Source organism: Talpa occidentalis, unplaced genomic scaffold (assembly GCF_014898055.3).
Source record: "Talpa occidentalis isolate TD23 unplaced genomic scaffold, MPIMG_talOcc4v2.1 talOcc4.10, whole genome shotgun sequence".
Taxonomy (NCBI): Eukaryota; Metazoa; Chordata; class Mammalia; order Eulipotyphla; family Talpidae; genus Talpa; species Talpa occidentalis.
Genome location: NW_023600993.1, coordinates 90,115,805 through 90,140,254, shown reverse-complemented (window position 1 = coordinate 90,140,254; position 24,450 = coordinate 90,115,805). Strand labels below are relative to the sequence as shown.

General features: G+C 47.0%; 1 protein-coding gene across 1 annotated transcript in view; it reads right to left on the bottom strand.

Moving 5' to 3' along the window:
* Positions 1–1,856: 1,856 nt before the first annotated feature.
* The window catches only part of TMC2 (transmembrane channel like 2), a 40,473-nt gene continuing 17,879 nt past the window's right edge, over positions 1,857–24,450 (bottom strand). Inside the window, exons 8-20 of the mRNA XM_037521307.1 lie at positions 23,313–23,411; positions 22,348–22,490; positions 21,472–21,619; positions 19,106–19,294; positions 16,113–16,292; positions 14,616–14,765; positions 12,226–12,354; positions 10,684–10,751; positions 9,734–9,973; positions 3,885–4,010; positions 3,321–3,399; positions 2,380–2,497; positions 1,857–2,074 (exon numbers count right to left, since the gene is read on the bottom strand). Coding sequence (XP_037377204.1) covers positions 1,857–2,074; positions 2,380–2,497; positions 3,321–3,399; positions 3,885–4,010; positions 9,734–9,973; positions 10,684–10,751; positions 12,226–12,354; positions 14,616–14,765; positions 16,113–16,292; positions 19,106–19,294; positions 21,472–21,619; positions 22,348–22,490; positions 23,313–23,411 — 1,887 coding nt within the window. The remainder of the gene's footprint in view (positions 2,075–2,379; positions 2,498–3,320; positions 3,400–3,884; positions 4,011–9,733; positions 9,974–10,683; positions 10,752–12,225; positions 12,355–14,615; positions 14,766–16,112; positions 16,293–19,105; positions 19,295–21,471; positions 21,620–22,347; positions 22,491–23,312; positions 23,412–24,450) is intronic.

The window sequence follows — 24,450 nt, the reverse complement described above, 5'->3', positions numbered from 1 at the left end:
TGAGCTCTGGGTTGCGAAGCTGCCCGCAGCCTCTGCAGCACCGGTTTGATCCCTGGCTGTTCCCCAGCCACGGGAGAAGGGTCCCACATGGCGCGCAGACCTCTCCTGCCGCCCGCTGCTCCCCTCAGCAGTGTACTTCGGTCCTTCTGCCTGCTCTGCTCCCCGCTCTGGCTCTGGTGAATTCTCTCATGCTCCCGTGCTTCTGACTGTACCCAGTGCTTGTAGAAATAAATCAATCAATCTTTAGGGCCTCCCCTGGTGGCGCAGTGGTTGAGCACTGGGCTGCGAAGCTGCCCGCAGCCTCTGTAGCGCCGGTTCAATCCCCGGCTGCCGGCGAGGGTCCCACATGGCATGACAGACCTCTCCTGCCGCCCGCTGCTCCCCTCAGCAGTGTATTTCTTCGTCAGTCTGCCTGTTCTGTTCACCGCTCTGGCTCTGGTGAATTCGCTCACCCTCCCGCGCTTCTGACTGTACCCAGTGCTTGTATAAATAAATAAATAAATAAATAAATAAATAAATAAATAAATAAATCTTTAAAAAAAAATCAATCTTAAAAAAACAAAATAAAACACACTCAAAAATGTTTTAAAAAAAAAAGAAAGTGATAGAATGGATGGATGGTATAACTCCTGAGACTAGGTCTTAAAACGTATGTGGCTTCCTCCTTGCCTTCGGGCTGTGTTGGGAGGACACCCAGCAGCCCCAGGGAGAGGTCCACATTGGGAGTAATCAAATTCTCCTGGAAATATTCAGCAAGGAGCCGCTGCCCTCTCCCCAATTCAAGATGACAGCCCCACCCAAGCGCCTCCCAAGCTGCCCCACCTCAGATCTTGACTACAATGCCCAGAACAAGAACTGCCCAGCTAAGCCACTCCCAGATTCCTGACTCAAAGACACTGTACGATGTAGTAGATGTATTGTTTCAAGTTGTTCAGTTTTGGGGATAATTTGTTGCTTCATATATTATTATGTTTCAACAGAAGAGGACAGGTAGTGTTTGTGGTGGGTGTTTACATTTATTGGTGATCCTGAGAAACCTGACAGTACTGGGGGCAGGGGGTAGTGGTGACTCCGGCCCTTCCCCAGGGGTGGCATGTCCCCAGGCAGGATGACTTTGAAGACCAGGTGGCAGCTTGGTGGCCGTCTTTGGGCCTTCCAGTCCTGATGGTTGGTTAGATTGCCTGGGCAGCTGCATTAAGGTCTCAGGGAGGGTCAGCTCCCCTACTGCTAGATGACCCCAATACTTTTTTGGTGCCTAAAGGTATCCGCTCCCCTCGGCCTGACTTCTGGACTGTTGCCATCTCCCACTCACCGTGGCTGGACATTGGTTCATTTACCTTGACTTTCACAGGCTTCTTGTATCTTTTATTTAAACTGCCTCACCTCCTTTGGGTAAAGTGCTGGTCAGAGGCATGGGCCCCTTGCATCCGCCTCCCAGTTGGTGGAGCTGCCAAAAACCTGGGTCCCAACATGGGCACTGTGAAAAGGCATGGCCCTGCCTTCCCCTGCCCCCAAAATATGGAGTCAAGGGAAACCACTCTGAGTTCAAGGTCCAGAGCTGCCTGATCCAAGAGACTGGGAAGGGTGGCGAGTGGGAGGGAACCCAGCTCTCCTAAAGGGCAAATGAAGCCACTGTCCTCCCTTTTCGGTAGCCAGCAAGGGCCTGAGACCACGTAGTCAGTTTCCACAAAAAATGAGAGCAGAGAGAACGTGTGTGTGTGTGTGTGTGTGTGTGTGTGTGTGAGAGAGAGAGAGAGAGAGAGAGAGAGAGAGAATGAGGAAAGGAAAACCACAATTTGAGGGTGTCAATCTGTGATGCTATCAGCCCCAGGATGGGGCTCCTGTGAGTCCAGCTGTCAGTGGGGAGTTCTCTGAGCATTTTTTCCAGAGCCTGACCTCCAGGGTTGAGACTGAGGCTGGGCTTGACCAGAATCTGGACTGACACCAGGGGCCCGAGATACAGGGAAGTGCTGGGAGACCCGCAGTGCCATGCCGCCAACAGAACTCGAGGTCCCAGGGCTCGGTGCTTTCTTGTCCAGGGTCTGGCTTTGGTTGGCAGAGTGAGGTGTGGCCCCTGGAAAAGGAACCAAGATAAGAATGAGAACGGAGGATTTTGCTCCAGTCTCATTTGGTGATGTGACGAGGTCAGGTCACTTGTGCACATCTAGGGGCACCTTGGCTCGGCCTTTGATCAGCAGATCAGCACCATGGGTTGGTGCCTGATTTATTCTTTTTTTAACATGTCCCACTTCCCATAGCTGAGAAAGGTCAGCATTCTGACTCCCATTCTGCCTCTGAAGAGCCATGTGATTTCATGACATGCCCTGTTTATGCTTCTCTGTATCACCTTGTAAAAAGTAACCACGGAATTGGATTTACCTTCTTTGGTGAGTTGGAGCTGGGTGACATTTTTTGAGCTGCCTTTACTTGTGTCCTTGGAATCTCTGCCTGTGGCTCTGCCTTTGACAGATTTGTGGTTCTTCTCATCTTCATGGAGCTGTAGTAAAAAATGAACTGTTGGCCTGGGTGAGGGAAACGGGTGAGTCTCACAGCCAGGAATGGTCAGGTTCTTGGCAATTACCTTAAATACCCTGTTTTTGTCCTCCTGACTGATCAGAGTGGGCAATCCAAGTCTCAGCTTTGCACAGCATTTTAAAGTTCCTCTGGCCAGTGGAGATAGAAACCGTATACTCCTCTGTTCTAATGCTTTTTGTGATCTGGGGAGGAGCTCAGGGAGAGTAACAGAGGACATGCCAGTGGGATCTGTCAGTGAGGCAGATGAGATTAGTTCCCGAAGAAGGGGTGAGGATGCAAGAAAGACAGGGCTTGGAGAGGGATAGGGTCTGCCCCGTATCTCAAGTGAGGTGGGGGTGGGAGAGAGCAGTCAGAAATCAGGGGACCAGCTGATGTTGAGAGAGGCTGCTGTGTGCGAGGGGGACTTAGAAAACTTCTTCGGCCATGGAGCACTAGCAATATGTTGTTTTGACAACACTATTTTCTTTTAGTATTTTAGTATTAGTTTTAATCTATAGGGCTTATTGTGGGTGCTGGCTTTATTATGTCTGAACATGGGAGAATCCTTTGAATGTCTCCTGTTCTTTGGCAAATCCCTCAACATTTAAGCCATTATTGTTAGGTACCTGCAAATACCCTGAGAATATAAATGCAAGGCTGCTTCCTGTAATACAGGTCTTTTTGGATTTGGTTTAGAAGACAAAGCCATTAAAGAGTACAATGGTGTTCACAGAGCAGATTAGCTAACAAAAAAACCAGGACATCCTTTTACCCTCTAGAGTGAAACTCTTGACAAACTGACTCACCGCTTGGATTTTCTTTCTCAGCTGTGCATTAGCTCGGGAGAGGCTTTTGGAAACTGAGTTCAGGTAGTAGATGGCCAGGCTGCAAGAGAAAAGGGGACCCTATGGACCAGGACTTCGGAAAATGACAAGGGCTGAAGGGTTTCCCCAGGCATCAAGGGAGGCTGCTTGGAGAGGCATCGAGGGTTTGCCTGTGGGCAGGTGGGGTGGGAAGGGGTCCCTACTTCATGGGAGAAGGCCCTGGATATCCCTGTTCTCTCTGTATTATACTGGACTTGGAAATGATGGACTCATTTCTAGCTCTGAGTGCTTAGCAAAGCTTGTCTAACAGAACCAGCCTCTATGGGAAATCAGAGGGAGGGGGCGTGGCAGGGCCTCCAGGCTACAGAAGCAGCTGCTGCTTCCTGGGCACCTGCCTTACAGATCGGTATCCTGGACTTCAGATAGGTTAAGTGATTTCCCCAAGGTCACCCGATCTGTCAGCACTCCTTGGAGACCACACTGGAAGCCAAAGCTCCATAGTCTCCAAGTGCCAAGAGAAGCTAGTGCCGTCCCCAGCTAACTCACAACATCAGCAGGATGGCTGGAATGATCAGGCCTGGGTTGGCGAGGAAAGCAAAGATCTTGCCCAGGAAGGTCGGGAAATCATTTTCAATGGTCTCATAGATGACGTCATACATTCTGTTTTTCCCACTGGAAAGAGGAGGGGACAGGTTACCACAGACTGAAGCTCATGTGGCACACACAATGCTCTAAAGCTGTCACCTGACACTGCTTTCCTGGAAGCCCCAAGCTCTGTTCCAAATCGAGTGCCAGTAAAATCTGCCCCGCGAGGGGCTGCCACTTTGGCCAGGCCTGATAGGTGGGTCAGCAGCCTGGCTGGCCAGTTTCATGGCCTTCACTACACTGGTCTCTTGTGCCTGGCATCTTCCTTAGCAAGAGGGAACTGGGCTTTCTCCTATAGGGTCTTGGAAGGAAACTGTTGGGTGTGGCTATAAGAACAACATGGGGCTTGTCCCCGCCAGAGAAAGAGTTGATGGGATGGACAACCTCAGGGTGCCCCTCAAAATACTCCACTTAGTCTTCAGATTCTAATTCCAGGAAACTGGATGGCCTACGACAGGCTCCCGGACAGTTCACAAGAGTGACTTTGATTTTCTTTGGATACCATCATACAGGCTGACTTCCACAGAAGCCCACAAACTACTGGCTGTTGCTACCTTTTGCTTAACAGTTTTGGTGCCCAGACGTGGCCTCTGGGGTTTGAAATTCCTGCTTCAAACACTTGCTTCTCCATTTATTAGCTGTGGGACACCATGAACAATTTACCTGTTCTTTTTCTACCTGTATTCATCCCATCCCTCTCCCTACCAGCACTGCATTGCACAATGTAGCGTTAGAAATAAAATAAAAATTATGGGCCTCCCCGGTGGCACAGCAGGTTGAGCTCTGTGCTGTGAAGCTGTCTGCAGCCTCTGCAGTGCGGGTTTGATCCCGGCCGGCCGGCCGGCGAGAATCCCACATGGTGAGGCAGTCCTCTCCTGTCGCGCCTGCTGCTCCCCTCAGCAGTGTATTTCTGTCATCTGCCTGTTCTGTTCCCCACTCTGTCTCTGGTGAATCCTCTCACCCTCCCACGCCTCTGGCCTGTACCCCAGCTCTTGTATAAAAATAAATAAATCTTTAAAAAAAAGAAATAAAATAAAAATTAAATAAAATTAAAAATTCAATTTCTTTGCCACATATTTCAAGTGCTCACTAGTCATGGGATGAGTAGTTACTGTACTTGAAGGGCAAATACAGAGTTTTTTAAAGTCATATGGAAAGTTCAATTGGGCTGCAGAGTTTTGATACCTCTGTGCCAGATACTAAAAATTTCTCTGCCCGATTCCCCACACCTGTAAAATATAGTATAATAATAATATAGAGCAATATAGTATTATAGGAATAATACTAACATTTGCTTTAGAAGATGTTTTGAGACACAGACGTGAGTTCATGTAAAACATTGCATGGGGGCTATCAAATGATAAGCGCTTCCCAAAATGTTGCAGCTGGGAGCTGCATGGCCCGAGGCCAGATTTGACTTGCTACTTGTTTTCACATGGTTTGTGAGCTAAGAATGACTTTTACATTTTATTTTTTATTTTTTTAATTTATCTTTTTTTTTTAAAATTATTTATTTATACAAAAACTGGGGTATAGGCCAGAGGTACAGGAGGGTTAGAGAATTCACCAGAGACAGAGCAGGGAGCAGAACAGGCAGACAGACCGAAAACACTGCTGAGTGGAGCAGCAGGCGAGACAGGAGAGATCTGCTGCACCATGCGGGTATCTCCCTGTCCCTCCAGGAACCGAACCTGCGCTGCAGAGGCTGCGGATAGCTTCACAGAGCTACTCAATCCGCTGTGCCACCGGGGAAGTCCGACTTTTACATTTTTAAATGGGTGGAAAATATCAAAAGAAAAGCAATACTTTGTGGCACATACACATTGAAGTATGAAATTCCAACTCGTGTCCATGAAGCTTTACAGGAACATGACCACGCTCATTTACTTCTGCACTGTCCATGGTTGATTCCATACTTTCAGGCAGAGATGAGCAGTTGTGTCAGAGACCACTGTGGTCATGGCAAGCTCAGTGCAGCCATGCGGCATGTGGCAATGACAGTCACAGCACAACAGCATTCCAGCTGCCATGCATATAATGTATTGTGGCATTTAATTTATTTTAAAAATGATCTGTGTGGTCCCATCACGTAAAAACAAGTAAAGAAAGGTGAACTTTGTTATGCTTTTAAGTCACAGCGGTGTGTGGAGCATTTTGTGACTGAAGTATTAGATGACGTTTCAGTTTCCAGTGCCTGCTGTAACAAATGACCACATTGGTGGCTTAAAACTGTACAAATTTACTTTCACCTCATTGGAGGCAAAAAGTCTGAAATGGTTTCACTGGGTTGAACCCAAGATGTTAGCAGGGCCGCGCTCCCTTCAGAGGGAGAGAATCTAGCAGAGAATCTCTTCCCCTGCATTTTCTTGAATTTTTAGAACTACTTTCCTTGTATTGTTGGGCTCACAGCTCCTCCCTCCCTCCTCAAAACCAGCAGCATAGAATCTTCAAATCTCTCCCCGCTTCCATGGTTACATCACTTTCTGTTCTTTTATAGTCAGATCTCCCTCTGGCTCCCTCTTACAAATTCACTTGGGATTTAGAGCCCTAATCACAGGATAATCTCCCCATCTCAAGATCTGAACTGAATCACATTGGTGGAGACCTTTCTGCTATGTAATTAACATCCATAGGTTCCAGGAGTCAGGATCCGGGTAGCCTGGGGAGCCATTATTCAGCATACCACAGCCTGCTCTCCGGTTCCCAAGGATTCACATTCATCTCACCTGTAAAATACCTTCATCCCCACTCCCGAGATTCTCAACCCACTGCAGCATCAACTGAAAGTCCCAAATCTCACCATCTAAATCAGATACAGACGAGACTCTGGTACGATCCATCTTGGGGCTCTATGCTATTTCCATCCCATGTAGGCAACAACCTACACTGTACACAGGAAATGAAGTAATTTGCCCAGGGTGACCCAGCTGGCAAACGACAGCTGTCTCTAGAGTCAGTGCTCTAAATCAGGGGGCTGGCCAATTTTATCTGAAAAGGGACAGATAATAAATATTTTAGACTTTGTGGGCCAGATGGTCTCTGTTGGGTACTACGCAATTCTGCTACTGTGGCTAGAAAGCAGCCATAGATTATATGTAAGTAAATGGGCATGACCGTCTTCCAATAAAACTTTAATTACAAAAAAAGGTGGTGGTCTGGATTTGGTCCATGGGCATAATTTACCGACCCCAACTTTTAACTGTATGGTCCAACCCTCCCCCCCACCACCCCCAGACATATGTTCCGAGACCCCCCGTGGATGCCTGAAGCTGGGGATAGTATTGAGCCCCACATACACTATGATTTTCCTATGCATACATATCTATGATAAAGTTTAATTTAACAATTAGGCACAATAAGAGATGAACAATTATCTTGCTTGCAATCTACAATATACTGTGATAAAAGTTATGGGAATGTGACCAATTATATGTAATATTTTATGGGAATGTGACCAATTATATGTAATATTTTATGGGAATGTGACCAATTATATGTAATATTTTGAAACCGTGGCTGACCACGGGGAACTAAAACTGTGGAAAGCAAAACCGCAGTCCTGGGAGGGGATGCTGTCTGCTGTGCTGTGCTGTCCCCCTCAATTGTGCTGCCTGCCTGGCCCCTGCAGGCACCTGATCTGGGCCAAACCCTGAGTTCCCTCCCTGTACATGTCAGTTTCTGTGAGATGAAAGATCTGATCTGAGCACCCACCGTAAACCAGGTGTTCTCTTCTAGACTCTGGGTATAAAGCAGGAAAAAAGGAAGCAAAAACCGTATCAGCAAGCTTGTGTCTTGGTGGAGGAGACAGACAACAAACAAGATAAGTAAGCCAAAGGAATGGTGTGCTGGGTGGTGACAGGTAGAACAAGCAGAAACAATAATACTGCGTGTACATGTGTGTGTCTGAGTGTGCGACGTTTTAGTTAGGGTTTCCAGGGAAGACCTCACGGGAAGGTAAATGTTGAGTCAAGACCACCTCCCCTGCCATCTGGGGGTCGGCTGCCAGGGCCTCTCAGGGGTGGATGGAGCAAGGGTGGGCCAGGCCGGGCCTGGGTGACTCATTGACCTGCCTGAGGACAGGTGAGCAGCCAGAACAGAGGGGCACAGGCATTGGCACGAGAGCCTAGCCTCAATCCTCACTAAGGAAGAAGCCCAAAGGGGCTTCCACCACTTCTACCATGTGGTTTTCCCTTCAGCCTGGGGTCCTGCATCTTCCATGCTGAATCTAGCCTCCACTCTTTTCCCTCTGTCAGAACCCTGTTCACCAGGTAACACTCTGCCCTGTGCATTCTTGCTAGCGTCTCCCCTAGCTCCCAAGGCATTTGCCCTGATTAAACCTCAGGGCTTTCACTTCCTAAGTCTCCTGTAAATGGTGAAGTACCAGATGCACATTTCCCAGAGTGGACCGACTGCACTGGTCGGCAGGGCTACCCTGGAGCAAGGTGAGTGCTTTCCCCGGAGTGCACTGTTGAAGGAAGTGCTTGCTCTCAGGGTCGGGCAAGTGCTTAATCGCCTCACCCAATCCCTGGTCTGGATGGATGTTACACACTGAGAAGGTGTGTGGTCACTAAGGCAGGGAATACGTGCTCACTTATGACCTCTTATTACACAGTTCTTCCAAGCCGTTCATAAAGGAGTGTGCATCAAGCATTTTAAAGTGAGAAGGGCAGATACGAGGGGCAGCAGGTTCCAAACTGCCTTAATCACAGAACCTCTTTTTACAGAGTAAGTGGAGGGCTTTGTTTTCAGAGGGTCTTGCATTTGGAAAGAGTAGTAGATGCAGAGTTCCTTAGTGTACCCCCTGACATAACTACTTATCTCTCTGCAATGTCCAGTCTCCTGAACTGTTCTGCTTATACCCTGAACCCCAGTGCTGGCAAATGCCCTGTAGAGTATGGGGCTGTAGTCAAGAGTCTCAGTAGCTGTTTTATATCCAAATGGCACTGGATAATCACCTACGGTCATTTCATCTTCAGATTACCTCCCCCCCATTACTCACCTACACAGGGCTGTAGACTATTCATATGTAAAAGGTGTGCTGTCCAATATGGTAGCCATTAACCACTTGTGGTTATTAAAATTAAAATTAATTAAAATAAATAAAATTAGAAATGCAATTTCATAATTCTTTTTAAATTTTTTTTTACAATATTTGCTTTCTTTTTACAATATTTGCTTTCACAATTCTTTTTCTCTTTCTTTTTTAGATTTATTTTATTTATACAAGAGCTGGGGTACAGGCCAGATGCACAGAAGGGTGAGAAGATTCACCAGAGACAGAATGGGGAACAGAACAGGCAGACTGACGAAACACACTGCTGAGGGGAGCAGCAGGTGAGACAGGAGAGGCCTGCTGCACCATGTGGGATTCTTGCCGGCTGGCTGGGATCGAACCCACACTACAGAGGCTCTGAACAGCTTCACAGTGCTGCGCTCAACCGCCTGCACCACCAGGGAGGACCAGTTTCACAGTTCTTATTTCACGTACTCAACAGACTCTTGATCTGGTAGCTACCATATTGGATGCTTAACAACCACATGGCTGGTGGCTACCATATTGGATAGCACAGCACAGGACATTTCTGTCCTCACAGGAAACTCCACTGAACAGTGCTAATGATTTGCCCAAAGCTCTACAGCCTTTTGTAGATCAAATGACATCAGACCCCAATCCCAAACATCCCAAACCTGTGCTCTCTGAGCAGACAGCCCCACAAAAAAACCTTCTCCACAAGACCAAGACTGTGCACCTGAATGGCCCGCAGTCAAAGGAGGGTGGGAGGGACATGATAGTGTAGGCCACCGGCAGCAGGCTGAGGAAGAGGACCAGCAGCAGGAGGCCCATGTAGAAGTTGTTGGAGCGGGAGGCTTTGAACACACGCTCATGGGGGACGTTGCTGCTCATCACTGCCCAGCACTGGAAGTACATGGAGGTCAGCAGGCGCAGCACGTTGATGCCCACGAGTCCTGGGGCGTAGAACGAGCCCATCCTGGGAGGACAGAAACCACATGTGTGGCTGGCCCAAGGCAGGAGAAGCCAGAGACAGTATGACAGAAGGAAAGGGGGCTGATGGGTTAGGGGCTTGAGGTCCAGCTGCCTTCTATGCGGACCCCAAGGAAAGGGGCCTCCAGCGAACCCGGATGTTTATCACCCAGCCATAATCATCCTCTCTGAGCAATAGTGCCTTAGATTCTGGCCAGGCTTTTACCACTGCCTCACCATCAGGCTTCTAAGCAAATTACGTGGCCTCCTGCCTGTTTCTCAGTGTTCTCCAGAAGACAGTAATGCTGCTCAGAAAAGTATTTGAAGTCCTTGAATTAAGAGAATCGGACAATGGCTTCCATGGCGTCCTGCTCGGCATCTTGAAAGCCTTTGCCTGCGGCGATGCAGCCTCCTCTAACTCCTGTCTTCTTTCACTTAGCATCCTCCACGCCTCCTTCTTTCTCTTTCCTTTCCGGCCCCCCTTCCTTCCCTGGCCCTTTCTTTCTCCTCCATTGTTTCCCGCTCTTCTTTCTTCCTCCCTCCTTTTGGTCCTCTCTTCCTCTGAGTTCATGGCAGGCTCTGCCCCACCTCTTATCTCGCCCTGCCTTCTATTTTTCATGGGATAGAAGGAGCTCAGAGAGGTCAGATGATTGTCCAGCTTTCCCCCAGACACTTGACAGGCAAAGCCTGGGATTCCAGACAAAATAGATAACTCACCAGATCATTCCTTGGTTGAAGATCAAGCCAAGGACATTTCCACTAATATCAAACTCTGCGTATGAGGGCTGGGGATGGGCGGGCGGGGTGGGGGGAGGTAGGGGGAGGAGAAAGAGCGAGAGGGAGGGAGGAGGAGACATGTGTTAGGTGGTGTGACAGCAGAGCCCTCCTCTCACTGACCAAGCCAGGCCCACCCTGTTCTAAGAAGCCTGCTCCAGGGGCCAGAGAGGAGCTTTAGATTTAGATTCTGTTTCTTTAGCATGTTTTCAGCTTTTAATAAAAAGGTTTGAAGTTCTTAAATTTGCAACTTTTTTAAATTAAAAAAAAAAAGTGTGGTTTCAACCTTTCAAGGCTGAAGTTTCCCTTGCTGCTAAGATGAGTTGAGGAGGCTTGTGTAAAACTGTGTAGTGACTAAAAGAAAAATAAAAGGACAGCAATATGTACTGGGGTTCTGCCTGGGCCACATCGCCTGCAGCTGGCCAGGGTAAGGACCACACAGGGGAACAAGACTTATAGTAAAGGGGGAGACCCTCCCCAAACACCAATGAATATTGGGTGGTTGCATCATGTATGGTAGAAATACACATGGGACAGATGAGGCCAACGTTTCTGCCAAGTGATAGAAGGTCACCATGGAGAGGAAATGACACCATTCAGGACAAGCATTTTAGCAGGGAGGTGAGGAAGAGGCGTATCCTAGGTGGAGGAAATAGGAGTGAAGAAGTTTCTCAAAGCAGAATCCAGAAGACAGGACTGTGGTTTTGTGCTGCTGGTGTGCTCCAGCACTTACTGAAACTTTCACATCCACATCTGCTCTCCCCCACCCAGGATTCATTAATGTCTAAAAAATTAAGAACTACCATGTTTCTTTGTCCATTTTTACGTGGCTCCTGTGGCTTGCACAGCATGGACCTCAAAGACTCGTAGTCTTTGCTTTCCCTAATGAGAGCTGATGTTGCTGTGGCATTGTTCTACCCACCATCTACACACTGAATTGTGTGGTCCACGATTCCCAAGACCAAACACTTCCATTTACCAGAAAAGAAGGTTGCCTTGTTAGTTACATTGGAAAAAGGCAGAATTTTCTCTAGAAGGCAAATAGGACAGTTAAAGGAAACACTGATGGGTTACTACTTCACAGGGCAGAGACGGGCATTAAGCATCTAAAGAAATGCACAGGGGCCTCCCTGGTGGCACAGGGTTTAAGATGCAACCTATGAAGCCATCCGCATCCACTGCAGCATGAGTTTGATTCTTGGCCAGCTGGGGAGCAACCCACATGGTGCAGCAGACTTCTGACTCGCCTGCTGCTCCCCTCAGCAGTGTGTTTCAGTCAATCTGCCCATTCTGTTCCCCACTTTGTCTCTGGTGAATCCTCTCACTAACACCCCACCCCCCACTTCTGGCCTGTACCCCAGCTCTTGTATGCATAAATAAATAAATCTTTTAAAAAATAAAGAAATGCACAGGAAGGCATCTGACTATATCAAAAAGGATGGTTGAAATGCCTTTCCGTGCAATGCCCACCAAGCGGTGACCTACAAATCCAGCCTCCAGGTCCCAGCACCAGCAGTAGTTCATGAACCGGACAAAACATGCCCGCAGGAAGTCCCCCAGCAGGATGGTGATATACGTAACCAGCATGTCAGACACAGTCAGCCTCATGAATTCCTGCCAGGAGGAACACAGGAAAAGAGAGGGGTCAGGCTCTGACTCTGTCCACATCTCCCGACTGCCTGCAGTCACGCAAATATCCCTCCCCACTACAATTCTTCTCTGTGACCCCCTGATTCTTGGTGGCAGGATGGTTGTGCAGAGAAAGAGCCCTGGGCTTTGGAAAATGCTTCATTAGATCTCAACTCTACACATCACTAATTGTAGGGCTTTGGAATCATCTCTGAACTTGTCGAAACTGATAATGATGTTAACTCTGCAGGGTAATTGGGAAGCTTAATGCTCATGTATGCAAATTGTCCAGCACATCGGAATGCCCAGTGCTGGGTTATCGGGTCTATTGCTCAGATCCCGGATCTGGGCTCACCTTTCCTTCCTGCAACTTCTCAAAGTGCCAGCTTCCTAGCTATGACCATCATCACTGGGGACAGCAGTTATCTTCTGCTACTTGAACTTTTTCCTTGGTATATAGAGAAAATAAAGCAGCATTTCCATTGAGGTACACAGCACAAGAGCCCAAAGGAAAGCTTTCTTTGCTTTTTAGAGTATACCTCATTTCTTTATTTTTCTTGAAAATGTGAGAAGACCTGTCAGACATCACAATCTTTAAGACACCTCATAGACTTGGAGCTTCCAAAGTTCAGAGAGATTGCGTTGTTCATTTTTCTGTCCTCCAAGATGATTAATAAATGTTTGCTGGATGAACAGCTGGTGAGTTTTCATAGTTATTCCTCAATAAGAATTCATGTCAATGCTCCTAAGCAGTGGACAAACCGACAGCTCTCCACTCTGCAAAGTGATTCTCTGGGACTGCGGGTGGAGCTCAAGGGGGTGATGAGTGAGCAGGACATAACACCTCAAACCCCTCATTATTTTCAAGCCCAGAAAGAAACAAGCTTTCACCAGTGATAGGAACAGTGATGGGCACTCAGGGAGGAGGGCAAGAGAAATGTCTGCCAAGGATTCTAGTGGGCAATGAGAAAGCCCATAGCAGAATACACCAAGAGAATCCTAGAGCTCACAGACTCTCTTCCACCTGCTAAAGGGGGGGCATTTAGTGACTTAAAGACTCTGTTACTCACTGTGACGAGTTCCCCAGGAGCTGGGAAAGCCCAGTTGCCCCGCACGTCAAATCAAGGAAGATTTGGAGAGCATGGAAGAAGCAGGTTTGGGGCAGTCTGAGCCCTTCATGAAGGAAGTGGGGCCCTTCCTCTGTGGTACTCATCTTCCTCAACTAAAAACACCATTGTCTAACGTTCCAGCTGAGTGGATTCTTCAGGGAACCCAGGGAGAGCTAATAAGCACAGCACATCAGCGGAGCTGCAGGTGAATCTAAACCCTATGCAAAGAGATGCAGTGGGGCAAAAGAGGGAAGCTGACCCTTGTGCTGTCCGTGAATATTGCCCGTGTCTGTCTAGGGCAGCAAAGGGCCCTGGGCACCGAGCCACACTGTAGAAGCTGCAGAAATGGTGGTGAGAGTGGGTAAGGGGAGGTGGTAGTTTTCTTTTTGAGATTCTAATGAAAACCAATCATTATCTTTATTAAAAAATACACAGATGCATTGTAGGGTAAAGAAAATGTCAGGTTTTTCTGCCCTCCCACCATCAGGATAGATGATGGATCCTTGAGGTCCTGAATACATGCAGGCGGGCACCTGGAGTAGGGTGTGGGCATAGGTAGGTGGGATTCACCTGGGCTAAGACTGGGCTTTTAAGGGCGGCGTCACGGGGACGCCAGCAGAAGCCGAAGAGAAGCCAAGAGAGAAGCAAAGAAGCAGAAGCAGAGAACGCCAGAAAGCCCAGAGAGAGGGAGGATTTGCTGGGGGCTGGGAGGACGGCCAGCCTCCCGGCCCCCCAGCACCCCTGCCTGCTGTGTACCTGGTAATCCAATAAAAACCTGCAAAAAACCACTGAGGACTCTGATTCCTCCTTTACCCCGTCTGCATGGGATCAGAAAACCTGCACTGTGTCATTCCTGCCTCCTACATGCATATATCTACAAAATTCTGCATCCCATTTTCTGGAATGTTCACTCATGATTTCCAGTGACATCTGCAGTAAAACTCTACACCTGGTGGTATTAGGTTGATATACAGGGCATAGAGAGAAATATGTGGGACACTGAAAAAAATAAAAGGTGGAAGTTTTAAAAGAAATTTTAGCATGATATTTTGGTGGTTTAAAAATGAAAACATCTAGGAAGGAATGATAAAGAGCTGAGAACAGGGATCACCTTTGCAGGAGACGGAAACTACTCACAATGCCCACGGCTGTCTCCCAGCAAGAACCCCGGGGCACATCTGCCGGGTGCAGGGGTGGCCGGGGGACACTCTCGTTCCAACCCGAGGAGTTGTAATAGTTAAACAGAGTCCAGTGAGTGATGTTTCTTATGGTCTCTTCGTTTGACAGCTAGAATGGAAGACGGGCATGTGGGATTGGAAGGAGCCGGGACAGTTCAGCTATTTGCACAGAAACAGTTAGTCAGCATAAGCCACATCCTTACCCCCTAGCCTCTGCCCTGCCCTGCAACACAGTCTGTCCAGAAATGTCTTCCTCACTCTTTATCCTATGCGGGGGGGGGGGGGGGGGGAGCATTCTTCTCTTGAGAATATTTATTCAGGATCTATTCTGGGCATATAAAGTGAGGGTCATACTGAAAAAGAGACGGGGCTTCCCTCAGAAAGTTCATAGTCTAGCAAGTGACAAAAATGAACAGACAGAATTACAGACCAGAATGATCAGAGCTGTAGGGAGTTTTCTCCGGGAACCTGAGAACAGCCGCCTCAGACGATGGGGGCCACAAAGCATTCCTGGAGGCAGCGCCATAGAAGCCAAGGCCTCAGGGAGGTTGAGTCAACTGGTTAAACCTGAGGAGAAGGGTGAGAGGGAGGCAAGGGAGCATTTTGCCCCTTGGGGAAAATGTGAGGCCCAGGAGGCTGGAACAGTGACTGGAGTCAGAGGGAAGCCAGAGGGGGAGGTGGGGAGGTAGGCAAGAGCCAGCTCCAGTCACCGCCATGCTTAGAACCTTCTGATGGCCTCCTGTTAACCTCAGGAAACAGTTCATGCAGCTCACTTGGGTGGGGGGGGGGGGCTGGGGCCGGGGAAGAGGGGCATCCTGCTGAGGTTCTTCCTGGTTTCATTTCCACTTCTTTCCCTGCGCTGTAGTGGTCAGCCACCCAGCTCCCTTCTTGCAGCAGCGGTTCCCTCGCTTTCTCCAGGGTCTGCTAAGATTTTGCAGGGGGCTCTGGAGCCCCCTATGCACCTCCATGCTGCCCCCATTGTAGCACGAGTGCTCTCCCTGCCCACAGTGCATATACCCTGGGAACAGGACTGTGTCTTGCTCTCTGCTACACCCCAGGGCCACACATTGTGGGAGCTCCACAACCACCTTAAATGGTGGCAAAATATTAAGTCAACCACGATGCATTGTCTCAGTGGACACTTCCTCAGCTGGTACATATTTATGGCAGCTATGAAACCAGACAGGAAAGGATGCAGATAAAATATGGATACCCAGTAACATGTACATGATGTGAGAAAAGACAACTTAAAAAAAAGATAATCAAGAATTGCAGCAAAATGTTAACAATGGCTGTCTCTGGGGTATAGGATTCTAGGGATTTTTTTCCTTCATTTTATCTTTCTGAACTTTCTAAAATGTATTTAATTAAGAAGAATTACGCCTAAGGAAATTGCTATATTTAGAAAACGATATATGGGGAACACCAGGGGCTGGGGTGGCCTTGTGGTCTTTACCTTGAGGTGGACATCATCCATCAGGGCCAAGAGAAATGTGTAGAGGTTTCCCAGAAAGAGTGCAAAGATGCGTCCCAGCTGCCACTTGAGTCCAATGCGTGGGTGATAATTCTCCAGGGCAGCAATGGTTTCAAACAAAGGGGGACAAAACATTCCAAGCAGGGACATCACAATTTCTACCTGAGAAATCAGGAAAGCCCAGGTTACTTGTGTGATCACTATCACTTGCTTGGCCCCACGTCTGCATCCCTAGGTCCACACAGCCCCTTGTTGTCCCCTCCTCTGCCACTTGCTGTGTGACCCTGGGTAAGACACTAACACACCCTGAACAGGCAGCATGTCCCAGCCATTGTAACTGCTCTGCACCTGGTTGCTGTCATGGTAGTGATACTATTAGTGTGGATAAGAAACCGCAAACTTTCTTTGAGAAGTGAGTGAGTTAACACCTGGGGCAGAGCTTCTTGTTCTGTGTATTTGGGAGCTAGGTAAGAGTCCCCATGATAATTCCTATCTCAGGAGCCTGGAGCATGGGCAACTCAGATCACAGATGGGAAGAAACAGGAGAGGGACACAGTGACGAGTGTGGCATCTGGAATGGGCTCTCTGAGTTGGAGTTTCAGCTCCATCACTCGAAGGCTTTGTAACTTACAACTTCTCTAAGCTTCTTGTTTCTTCACATGTAAAACAGTGTTGTGAGAGTCAAAAGAGATAATGGACATCAATTCACTAGTCCAGAGACTGGCTGTAAGCATTTAATTCTGTCTCCAATTTTGGGAGAATCCTAACTAAACCTGACCTCAGTAGACATTCTCTCTGCAACTAAAATGACCCACCCAGTGGAGAGTAAATTCTTGAACTACTGACCAAATTGCAAGACAGTCAACACTTCTGGGCTGGTCCTGACTCCCACAGCCTCTCACTCTGCCCATCAGTCTGGCTTCTCATTACCTTCATACCTCCATACCTGCTCACATAGTTCTTCCACCATCACTACACCAAACTCTACCACTGCCCTTCTTTACATGATTGTCTAATACGCAGACTAATTCCTGCCTTTGCCACAAAATCCTTGCCTCTCTAACTCACGTGACAGTTGCACCTGCAACACATCTATAACCCAAAGCATTTCATCTGAGCATGTTATTCCTGCCAATTGTTGTTTGTGCTTTGTTTTATTCTTGGCAAGTCTGCTTCCAAGGAAACTGCAATTTGCCTAAGGGCAGAATCCATCTTGGGCATCTTTTGTATCCTGCTTATAATTTACTGACCTGTTGTTATAGGTGAATTCATTGCAAATTGCATGCATCAAAAAAATTCATTATTATTATTGCCTTAAAACTATAGTTTTAATCTATTTATATTTATTATAATCAGTGATATATTTAGATTTAAATCTAACTCCTTTTGTGTTTTATATTGGTCCTACCAGTTCCATATTTCTTTTTCTATCATTTCTTGCTTTGTGGGAGGAGACAGATTCTTTCTTATGATTTGGCTCATGATTCTGTGGTTCAATATATATTTTTTAAAGATTCATTTATTTATGCATACAAGAACTGTGATATAGGCCAGAGGTGTGGGGGGTGGGAGGATTCATCAGAGACAGAGTGGGGAGCAGAACAGGCAGATGTACTGAAATACACTGCTGAGGGGAGTAGCAGGCTAGACAGGAGAGGTCTGCTGTGCCATATGGGTTAGCTTCCTGGCCAGGGATCAAACTAATGTTGTAGTGGCTGGCAATAGCTTGATAGCACACCACCAGGAAGGCCCTATGGTTCAGTATTTTTATCTGGGATTATCTTGGTGGTTCTTTTGTAGTCTTACCTGAATTCATTCATTTATCTATGGTCAGCAGATGGTTGATGGCTTCATTCACAAGCTTATTGGCTGTCACCTAGAAATGATGAGCTAACTGGGCCATGAGTCTCTCATCATTCAGCAGGCTAGACTGGGATTGTTCTCATGGTGGAGGTCTCAGGGTTCCCAAGAACAAATTCCTATATACAAGCAACTTTCAAGTTTCCTTGTAGCACAGTTATCCCACTGGCTAAAGCAAGTCATATGTTCAAACCCAGCTGGATTCAAGGGATGGGAAGCAGATTCTACCTCCTATATGCAAAGAAATGTGCATACAAGGATGGGAAGAATTTGTAGCCATTTTTGTAAACAACCACAGATGTCAACTTCCCAGAAGAGATTTATGGATCCAATACAATTACAATAAAACCTTAATGAGTTTTATTGTGCATCACAATGAGAGAAATAACAGCTATCAAGACATACTATGATGACATAGTATACATCAGTGTGTTGTTAGTGCAGGAGTAGACAAATAGACCAATGGAACAGAAGAGAGTCCAGAATCACATCCATGCATTAACGGACCCTGGATTTACAATGTATGGCACTGTACAACTATAAGGAAAAAAATCACCATGTTAATAAGGGATGTTAGGATAACTGGTTATTCAGTTGACTTATATGCTAATTAGGCCCAACTTTATCAAGCTATGAAAGCCCATTAACAGGTGACTCTTTGCTCAAGATGCTCATGCCACTTAACTGGAAAGGGATGGAACTTGACTTTCTAAAACCAGACTTCTGGCCTCCCTGGTGGCGCAGCGGTTGAGCACTAGGTTGTGAAGCTGCCCGCAGCCTCTGCAGTGCCGGTTCGATCCCTGGCTGCTCCCCGGCCACCGGAGGAAGGTCCCACATGGCGCGCAGACCTCTCCTGCCGCCCACTGCTCCCCTCAGCAGTGTGCTTCGGTCCTTCTGCCTGCTCTGCTCCCCGCTCTGGCTCTGGTGAATTCTCTCACCCTCCCGTGCTTCTGACTGTACCCAGTGCTTGTATGAATAAATAAATAAATCTTAAAAAAAAAAAAAAACCAGACTTCTAATCCAGACTTTCAATAATTCAGCTAAATGATGCAGGGACCAGTGTGATGGCAGTATTTGCCCGAAATATTCACTTCAGCAGAGGATGCTGTGCTTACCTCATTCCTTTCATACCAGCTGACGTTCTGCATTTTGGAGAACTCCTGGGATCGCTTCACAACAAAGTAAATGAGGTACCCACTTCCACACAAACAGCAAATGATGAGAAAGTTGGCCAGAACACGGAGAAATCTTGTCAGATGGATGTTTTCTTCTTTGTTACTCTCTTGCTCATCCACTATGGATTCCTTGGTGTGTGAAAATGAGATGTGAATAATGACAGGCCAAGCACCCACAGGAGCCACGGCTGCTGGATCCCAAGGTGACCACTTTCTATGTTTCCACAGATGAAATAATGCGGAGGAAGTGAAGAGCGCACTGCTGCCCTACAGAGATTCGTTCTTTTCTTTAAGAAAGTATATTTTTTGTTATTGTTATTTCAGCACATGGAACAACAACAGCTGAGACTTAATCAAATACTCACTATGTGCCAGATGTGGTGCTAAGCACTGGCCATGGGCTGCCTCTCTTACCCCATAACAAGCCAGTCAGGTAACTACTATTATTTCCTACATCACAGATGCTAAGGCCCAGAGAGATTTCAGTAACTGACTAGGATGGTTTTGAATCTATAAATCAAACAGATTAAAATTGAATCTTAACAGTAGTGAGTCTTCTCATCCAAGGGCTGGCAAACTTTTTCTATAAAAATATCAGATAGTAAATATTTTTGCCTTTGTAGGGGTCACACACAACGGTCTCTTGTCTTTGTGCCATTGTTGCAAGGAAGCAACCACAGACAATATGTAAATAAGTGCGCGTGGCTTTCTTCCAATGTAATCTGATTTATAAACGTAGGCAGCAGGCCAAATTTGGACTGTGGACTATAGTTCTAATCCATGAACATGGAATAGCGCTCCATTTATTCTGGGTTTCTCAGTTTCTTTCAACACTGTTGTGTATTTTTTGGTGTAACTGTCTTGTACTTTTTTTTGCAGGGGGAGCTTAAATTTACTTCTAGGAATGTCAAGTAATTTATGTAGCTTTATTATGAATGGAATTAAAAATTATTTTCTAACTTGCTACAAACTTATAATGCAACAGATTTTTATTCATAATTCCTGTCTTCTGCATCAGTAATCTCTGTGAAGACTAAATAGCATATGGCGGAGCCAGGATGGAAAGTGAGGTCTCCCAGACAACATAGCACCTGGAAGGAGACTGAATATAGTGACCACCTTCAGGTTCCGGTTTAGCTAACGCGGCTGGCAGTTAACAATGACGAATGCACCCAGTTCTCCCGACATGTGCCTGCTCTGTAAGGGGATTCTCTGTTTTAAACAGACTTATAGGAGCTGTTTCTCCTTCCCAGATGTTCAAAGTGCTTTCTAGTCATTGACTTTCTTTGTCTCTCTCTGGGTCAGGAGGAAGAACCAAAGTCTCCACTGATGCTCCCACTCTGTCCTTGGATGCTGAGCCAGAGTCCCCCTGCTGTAAGAAGGAAGCAGGAAGAGGATGGAGTCAGCTTCCTGTTCCACCCTCTCCGCGACAGTGGGTTCATGCAGCCCAGGGAGAGCTGCTGAGTCCACGCCCTGTTCCTGGTGGGCGTGCCTCCCCCTGCAGGCCGTGGTCAGCGGGCAGCAGCCCACTTCTCCAGGAAGGACTGGGGGAGGGGAGGGGATAGAAGACAAGACAGCAAGCACAGCTAGGCTGCTAATCTGATCTGCTAGATCCTAGGGGAAACAAAGTCTGGCTTATCAGACAGGAGAAATACTGAACTATCAAGAACTTTGGAGAGTTTTTACAGTCATGGAGGAAAAAAATCAGATTGGTAATGCTTCTCTGTTGCAGGCTCCATCTCCATTCATCTACTTTCCCTCCAGTTATTTTATATTCTGTAGGTCACCTCTTTTGTGATCTAATGCATAAGTAAGTGTTTACTTAATTGAGTCCTCTATTCCCCCAAACTGGGGCGGGGGGTCCTCAACTTTTTCTGGGTAATCTAATTACTTAGGACACTTCAAACCAAACCAAACCAAACCAATGCCAAGACCCTATGCAGACCAATTATGCCAGAATCTCTGGGGGTGGGGGGTCTGGAAGATTTTGAAAGTTCCTTAGGTGATTCAAGCATACATAGACAGCTGAGAACTGCTGTTGCAAATGAGTCCTTCCACTTCCTTCTGCAGAAAACAACTCTACAGGGATGCAGGCAGGGCCTGGCCCGGCATTCCTGGGTGTCTGCACCTTAAGAAACAGATGGCGGGGGCAGCCCATGAGCATTTCTTCCCAGAGGCTTGAGAGCCAGGTTCCCGTTTCTGGTAAAGCTCTTGCTACAAATTATATGGGGATCTTATATCCCATGCCCCAGCTGGGAGAATGACTAGTGACCTCACTTTGACGGGAACTGCCCTGGGGTGACTACCTTGAAGCTGGTGGTGATAGAGGCATATTTGTTGTCTGCCGTCTCCGAATTCCCGATCAGGTAGTCCCAGCTGGTGAACATCTTGAAGCTGAACGTGAAGTTATCACTCTCCCCTTCGCTTGTGGTGCCCTGGGTGTTGCTGGCCATCCTGCAGGGCACATAAGGCTATTCTGTGTGCCCAGCTTCTGCTGTGGCAGCCCCAGGGAATCTTGGTCTGAGCTGGTCTCGGGCATAGATCTCAGACATCCAGTGAGGGGCATGAGCCAGCAGGGAGGTGAGCCAAGACAGACTTGAGTCGGTTGACAATCAGAGCGCCATCCCCCTCCCACAGCTAATCACAGCCGCCTTCATTTATTTAGGCTTATTGTTTGTATCTTGCTAAGTGCCAGACTCAGTTCTTCCACACAAGCTGAGGTTATACAGGAGCACAAGAGTTTTCGTGAGGAAGATGAGCTCTGGGGAAGGCAGAAGCAGGCCTCACAAACTTCTCCAGCCCGGCATTACGAAGTGCCTTGCCCCACCGTAAGTCATACTGACCTTCTGATAGCAAATACTCACTAGGGCATCTATGCCCCAGGGCCCTTGTACATGCTTTTCTTGGTCTAAAATACTATGCCCAAGACTTTTAGTATGGCTGGCAGTCCTCAGCCTCAGCAAAAGGAGTTTCTATTCCACTTCCCTGAATTTACCATATTAGCCTGTTTACATACCTTAAGCCACATAATACAATCCACATTTGCTTTGTTTCCTTCCTTTCTCTCTAAATCCCTCCTCCCCACCCCCATCTCTCTCTTCTATCTCCCAGGAAGATTAGCAGGCACACAGTAGCCCTGGGAAGAAAAGGAAAAAGCCTGTAAGTCAGATAGTAATACTTACGATCTAATGACAATCATCAGGCTGTAGCCGAACACACTGACCCCCACCATAAAGTAGGCCATGGGCAACCTGTACCTCAGCCACCCGATGGCCCTCTGGTTGTTGTAGTAGCCGTAGAAGAGAGCAGAATACTTGATGTAGCCCTGTGGGACAGCAAAGGCAAATGCTCTGGGTTTGTAAGTTCAGCACAAACTTCAGACACTTTCATGTTACCAGGATTTCCTTCTCGGGGCTTTAATGGCAGTCTGAGCGGGGAAGGAAGAGTCCTGGATATCCTCCTTCTTCTGTTTGTGTCCTCCATATCTCCATGTCTCCCTCTCTTTCTTTCTACATTTTCGAGTTTTCCATTATGCAGAGTGCATCGAGATACAGGACAGAGAGGAGCGTGTTGTGAACACTCAGGATAAAATGTGGGATGCGAGGTGTGTGGGCGCCTGCAGGTACACGCACCTATAGCTCCTAATTCTTTTGGATGTGGAGTGATAGGATTGAGCAAGAGGATGACTTCCAGGTTTCAGACCTGGATAACAGTGGCTCCAGGGCAGAAGGTGGGAAAAGGAGATGTGGGCTTGGCAGGATAGATGCTGAATCTGAGGGCCAGGTAGAACATTTCATTGAAGATGAAAAATTGGGGAAAGGTTAGAGTGGCGATAGTCCTGGGGGCTTATGGTAGATGTGGGGAGAGAAAACCACCTGGCGAGATCACCTTGTCAGAGCTGGCAGAATGGGGGGAGCCGTGGCCTTATGGGGGACTCGTGTCCTTCAGAGCCTGTGGCTGGAGAGAGATCACACCCAGAAGGGAACTGAGGACGACTACCAGGAGACAGGTTGGCTAACTCACTCTGCAGAGTGCTTCCATCCTACAGATGCTTTTTCATCATTAAATGAGACATCTCACACCTATCTGTGCAATCTTTAGGTCTCATAATCACGACATGGAAGCGGCTGGCATGCTGGAGTGGTACCTCAAAATCCCACAGGACAGAAAAATCCATGGCTTTTTCTTCCTCAGCCCGAGGCACTGTCTTTCTGGGGATACTTCCATAGGGCACACCCATCAGGACCTGGCGAGGGCAGAGCCGCACAATTTCACATGAGAAAGTACAAATGCACCAGATGTTCTGGATTAAACACTTTTCTCCCCAGAGGAAGACACACTCATTTCTTCTTTAAATAACATCAATCACTTTTCTGATTTTATTTTTTATTTTAAAATAGTTATTTATTTATTTATACAAGCACTGGAGTGCAGGCCAGAGGTGTGGAGAGTGAGAGGATTCACCAGAGACAGAGTGGGGAACAGAAAAGGCAGATTGACTGAAATACACTGCTGAGGGGAGCAGCGGGCCAGACAGGAGAGGTCTGCTGAGCCATGTGGGTCAGCTCCTTGGCCAGGGATCGAATTCATGCTGCTGTAGCTGCGGATTGCTCCATAGTGCTGACGCTTAACCCCTTGTACCACCAGGAAGGCCTCTTTCCTGATTTTGAAAGTATCACATTCATTGCAAAAATGTGAACTAGTACAGAAGAACATTAAAAAAAAAATTTCCATCTCCGTATCCAGTGATAGGGCTGTTAGGTATTCATATCTTTTCTTTCTGTTGTTTCTGAGTTTTATAAATATGTGTATATTTAACCCGGTTATTTTGCTTAATATTTTATTACCAATTCCCTATGTCATATGCTATTTTTCAAAATGAAATGACTTCAAAATATCTAATCACATATGTGTACAATAAACTTGCTTAACAAATCCCCCCTATGGTTGAACATTATTTCTATTTCTTCACATGACATAATTTTGTTATTCTTTATATGCCTTTATTCACATTTTTTCTCACAAAAATAGGAATTGTATTAAATTTACATATTGATTTCAGAAGGATTGGCTTTTTTATGTTAAGTTTTCCTTTCTGAGAATGTGTCCTTCCATTTATTCAGTCTTAATTTTGTCCTGGAATTGACCAACAGGGAATCTCCTCCACTTTATTTGCAATGAATTTGGATGTGTCTCATTCCTATGTGGTCAATTTCCCATTATCCTATTTAAGAAGGCATCTAGGTATACTCCACATCCTCCACTGCTGTCATCCAAACTGTCAC